The sequence below is a fragment of the Carlito syrichta genome, unplaced genomic scaffold, assembly GCF_000164805.1.
Source record: "Carlito syrichta isolate Samal-C Ts95f unplaced genomic scaffold, Tarsius_syrichta-2.0.1 Scaffold301850, whole genome shotgun sequence".
In the NCBI taxonomy this organism is placed as follows: domain Eukaryota; kingdom Metazoa; phylum Chordata; class Mammalia; order Primates; family Tarsiidae; genus Carlito; species Carlito syrichta.
Window position 1 is genome coordinate 292350 of NW_007245946.1, and position 4790 is coordinate 297139.

Genomic DNA, 4790 nt, shown 5'->3' on the forward strand with positions numbered 1-4790 from the left:
CACATCTTCACGCTGTGGTTCGATAACTTTTTAATAAAGTGAGGTTTACATCACTGATATGTAAGGATGGTCATATGCACAAAAGAGAACGCCTTGAATGAGGAGTGGGGAGTTGGGAAGCACAAGCACAGGAGCCACGCATGGGTGCCCCAAGGCTCTCGGATTCAGGGCCGTAAGCTACGCAACTCAGACCACTTCCATTCCGGACTCTGCTCCAGCACCAACCTAACAGCACACTCGTGTACCTGGTGCACGGCAGCTTCCAGGGCCTACATGAACATCGCCTGTTGGATGCAAATGGGGGGGACTCTGAGGTCTCCGAGGACCAGCTTGTGCCCATGATCTCCACACAGACCAACACCTGCCCCTGACCTTCAATGACATTTACATATAAATAGACATAAATAAGACCCTCCACAGTTCACACCTATGTCTAGGATGACAGGGCTCACAGCAGACCGCCTGATGACTGGGTGAGGAGCTGTGCAAGGGCTGGCTTCCCCGAGCTCTCAGTGGGACAGGGCTTCGTGGAGGGTCGCACACAAGTTCAAAGAAAAAATCACGGTGGGTCACATCATTGGCTTGAAGTGTAGTGAAACCCACTGCAAAAAAGATCCCTCATCTAAACCTTTAAAAAAATGAAACGCACCAACTGCAGTTGTTCAGGCTATAAAAGTTTCTAAGGTAGCAGCAGAGAATATTCATAGAAAAAATACACTTTTAAGAAAATATCTGAAAAAATCTAAAGAGATAAAGTATAAAAAGTTTAAAAAATATACCTTAAGACAAAATATTGCCCAAAACATATAAAACTCAATTTTTTAAAATTCGCCGATCTAAATTTAAACGAGGTTGCTGCAGCTGTGGCTTGCCATCCTCTACGTGGGGACGAAGGGACGAGGGGTCTTGCAGGAGAGCCCCAGCTCCCACCTGACCGCCCATGCCCTGCCCTCCTGGGGGATGCAAGGGGAACGGCCTGGGACTGCAGACCCCGGGACAGCTGTTCCAGGACGTTCTCAGAGCCACAAGGCTGGGCCGCAGGCGCGTCCACGTGGCTCAGGTCTCCACCAGGATCTCAACCACATGCTCCAGCTCACCCAGGTCGGATTTGCAGCTGGAGCCCGCGGGCGGGATGGCGGGGGCCAAGCCCTCCAGCACGTCACAGGGGCCCGGCTTGGCGCCCCCCATCATGCCTGTGAGCACTGTGTCCAGATCGTAGTAGGGACTGTCCACGTCTGAGAACAGCTCCTCCATGCAGCCGGGGCTTCTGGTCTCCAGTGTTTCGAATATCTGATCCAGTGACTTCTGAAAGCTGCCCCTGCTTTCCTGAGGGCCATCCACCCAGATGCTGCTCTGCGGGCTCCTCGGCACCTGTGCCAAAGGGGCTGGACACAGGTCAGAAAGCAGGCCTTGCTCATGGTCCCCCAGGTTGGGGTCAGGGTGCACCCCCTCCTGCTCCCGCACAGCTCGGCACAGGATCTCGGTGGAAACCAGGCGGTCCAGTGGAGCCCGCCCTGTGCCCTGGGGCACCGCCGCGTGCCACGTGCCATCCTGGGTCATCTCCTCCTGAATCTGCCGCACCGTGTTGGCGATGAGCACCGAGCGGCAGAGGTTGGGTTCCACCAGCATGTGGCAGAGTTGCAGCTTCACCAGGGACATGTCCAGGAGCGACTGCCGCTGCAGGCTGTAGGGTACTGTGCGCAGGCCGGCCAGGGCACCCTCTACATCCTCCTCATGGTCGGCACACTTCCTCTTCAGTCCCCGCGAGAACATCATGCCCTGTGGAGACCAGGAGTCACTTAGTGCACGGCAGAACCACTAGCCGACACCACCACACAGCCCAGTCCCCAACGGTCCAGGGAACAGCGCCGGTGTAACTAGCAGTGAGGACACAGGCTCAGGAGACACCCCTCCCTCAGATCAGCCACCTGCCGGCAAAGGCCTGCAGTCCAGGTGGTCACATTGTCCTGTACAAATGACAACTCTCTGAACAACAGCACAATGTTCCCCACCAAAAAAGATAAAGGAACTAAAACTATGAAAAAGACATATTTTAGGGTACCTGCATAACGAACATGTGTATACCTAACCCTGAATTGTACCCCACATCTTCAAAATAAAAAAAAATATTAAAAGAAGAAAATATACATTTTTAGTGATGTGAGATGCAAATCTGCATCACAAATCTAACCGTGGTGCCTTGAGAGAAGGGACTGGGGTGGAGTAAGCCAAATGGGCACAGCACCTCCAGCCCTCAGATGGCCAGGACCTGGCCCCAGTCTCCTGCTGACACTGACCGAGGACAGTCACCTGTGCTGTCAGAAGGTTTGTTTGCTGTCCCTAAAAGCACCTGCACATACATGGCAGAGACAGCAACTGTGCTGGAGCTTCACGCGGGGGGCCGCGGTCACTGCCCTCAGAGCAGGCCCTGGCAGAGCCACCGGCCATAGGTACCCTTTGCTCCCATTCCTGAAGCCGCCCTGGGTCTCACACTGACCCCCGAGTCCCCCTGAGTCCATCTCTCCAAAGGCAGAGGCCCTGGGGTGGGGCTGGCTCCATCTGCTACCCACGAGTCCAACTCCATCCACTCTGAAACTCCACCCAGGTACAAGCTAGGTCCTACCAAGAACCCCGAGAGGCAGCCTCTCCCCTCAACCAACTTCTCTCTTCAAAGGGACCAACATGCTGTGGGGTGTGTGTGTGTGGGGGGGGGTCCCGCCAGGACTCTGTGGCTCCTATGGTGGGCCACAGAAGTCCTCAGCATGGCTCACAGCACTGGCACTGCAGGTTGAAAATGCAGATTCCTGGGCCTTACCCCAGACCTGGGCCAGCTCTGGGCAGGCACCTGCAGCTCAGCCCGCATTACTCACTGCAGACACTGGTACAGCAAAAGTGTGAGAGCATTAGAGTGCAGAGCAGAGCATGGCTCTGGCTTTTCACCTGCACCACCTGGGCCAGCCACTCTGGGATGGTCCGAGGACGCAGAACACTGCTGTGCACGCCCCCCCCCAGGGGCCCCCAAAGGTCATGGCTGCTGGTTCTCCCTTCGACAAAAGCCCTGCTTTCTCCTGAATTTTCTTTCATGCCATAGATCTCACCACCCATGATATAACACTCTTACATTTTATAAAACTAAGTGACCTTTGGGCATTTATCCCAGAGATGCGAAAACCACTGTCCATAAACAACCCCCTTCAACAGGGCACAGCTCCACAAACACTAGTCCATCTACTCCATGAAATCTTACTTGGCCACAGGAAAGAGCTCAGGGTAAGGGCCCTTTGCCCCGGACTGTGATGGGGTTCTATGGAGCACACACCTGCATGTGTACACACATCCTACGTGGCCACACAGACTTGGACCGGGCCATGCATCCTGTGTTCTGCACAGGTACCAACCCTGGGAGTAACAAAGGAAGGGCACACAGGATCTCCTGTAAGTTAAAAAATACAAAAAACACGAAGTGACCATAGCTTATTCCCCCTACAGGACTAATTTCTCCAAAAGAGCAGGCAGACATTGCCATGGACACAGCCCCTCAAGGCCATGGGTACCCTTGTCTCTAGCTTCTTAATGCTTTTTTTGAGTCGAAGTCTCACTCTGTCACCCAGGATGGAATGCAGTGCACACTCACCGCCACCGCAGCTTCGACCTACTGGACTCAGGTGGTCCTTCCACTTCAGCCTTCCAAGGAGCACAGGCACGCACCATGCCCAGCTAACTTTGGATTTACTGCAGACAAGGTCTTGCCAAGTTGCCCAGGCTGATCTCAAACTCCTGGACTCAGGCAATCCTCTTGCCTCTGTCTCCCAAAGCACTGAGATTACAGGCATGAGCCACTCCACCCGGCTCTCAATTCGTGTTTTTTTTTTTTGAGGTGGAGTCTCACTCTGTTGCCCAGGCTGGAGTGCAGTGGCACACTCATGGCCACCACAGCATTGACCTGCTGGGCTCCGGTGATCCTTCCACCTCAGCTTTCCAAGTAGCCGGAACTACAGGTACACGCTTCCACACCCAGCTAATTTTTGATTTATTGTAGAGACAAGTTGCCCGGGCTGGTTTCGAACCCATGGGCTCAGGCAGTCCACTCACCTCAGCCTCCCAAAGTGCTGGGATTATAGGCTGAGCCACTGAGCCCGGCCTTATTTTTTTTTTTTGGTTGGAGTCTCACTTTGTCACCCAGACTGGAATGCAGTAGCAAGCTCATGGTTACCAGGGCATTGACCTGCTGGGCTCTGGCAATCCTTCCACCTCAGCCTTCCAAGTAGCCAGAACCACGGGTGCATGCTACCACGTCTGGCTAATTTTTTATTGATTGTAGAGATGAGGTCTCGCCAAGTTCCCAGGGCTGGTCTCGAGCCTGCAGGCTCAGGCAATCCACTCATCTCGGCCTCTCAAAGTGCTGGGATTATAGGCTAAGCCACCAAGCCCAGTCTCTCAACTCTGTTCTTTTTTTTTGAGAAAGCAGGATTTATTGCGAGGACAGAAAAGCTCCCACAGTTGGAGCGGATTCACTCTATTTAAATGAATTGGCCAGGCACTACCTACAGTCCCAGCACTTTGGGAGGTTGAGGTAGGAAGATCGCAGGAGGCCAGGAGTTCAAATGGTGCAAGAGAGTGAGACCCCACCTCTAAAAAATAAAATAACTAAAAACAAATAAATGATTGTAAGAATGAGTTTATCATCAAAATATATGACAAATATTTAAATTATTTCTGGTAAGTATTCAAGTTTTGTCTTGCCTGCAAATTTAACTTTTACAGAGTTTTTTTTTTTTTTTTTTTTTTTT

The 4790-nt window shown here is 52.6% G+C and overlaps 2 protein-coding genes across 2 annotated transcripts in view; both read right to left on the reverse strand.

Annotated features, from left to right (window-relative positions):
- Positions 1-1006: 1006 nt before the first annotated feature.
- CDCA4 (cell division cycle associated 4) lies at positions 1007-1773 on the reverse strand. Its single transcript, XM_008055422.1, has one exon. It carries the CDS (start codon positions 1771-1773, stop codon positions 1057-1059), a length of 717 nt encoding a protein of 238 aa, XP_008053613.1. The 3' UTR covers positions 1007-1056.
- A 26-nt stretch (positions 1774-1799) lies between these two features.
- GPR132 (G protein-coupled receptor 132) overlaps positions 1800-4790 on the reverse strand; it is a 34521-nt gene continuing 31530 nt past the window's right edge. The window contains exon 7 of the mRNA XM_021711069.1: positions 1800-1877. Coding sequence (XP_021566744.1) covers positions 1800-1877 — 78 coding nt within the window. The remainder of the gene's footprint in view (positions 1878-4790) is intronic.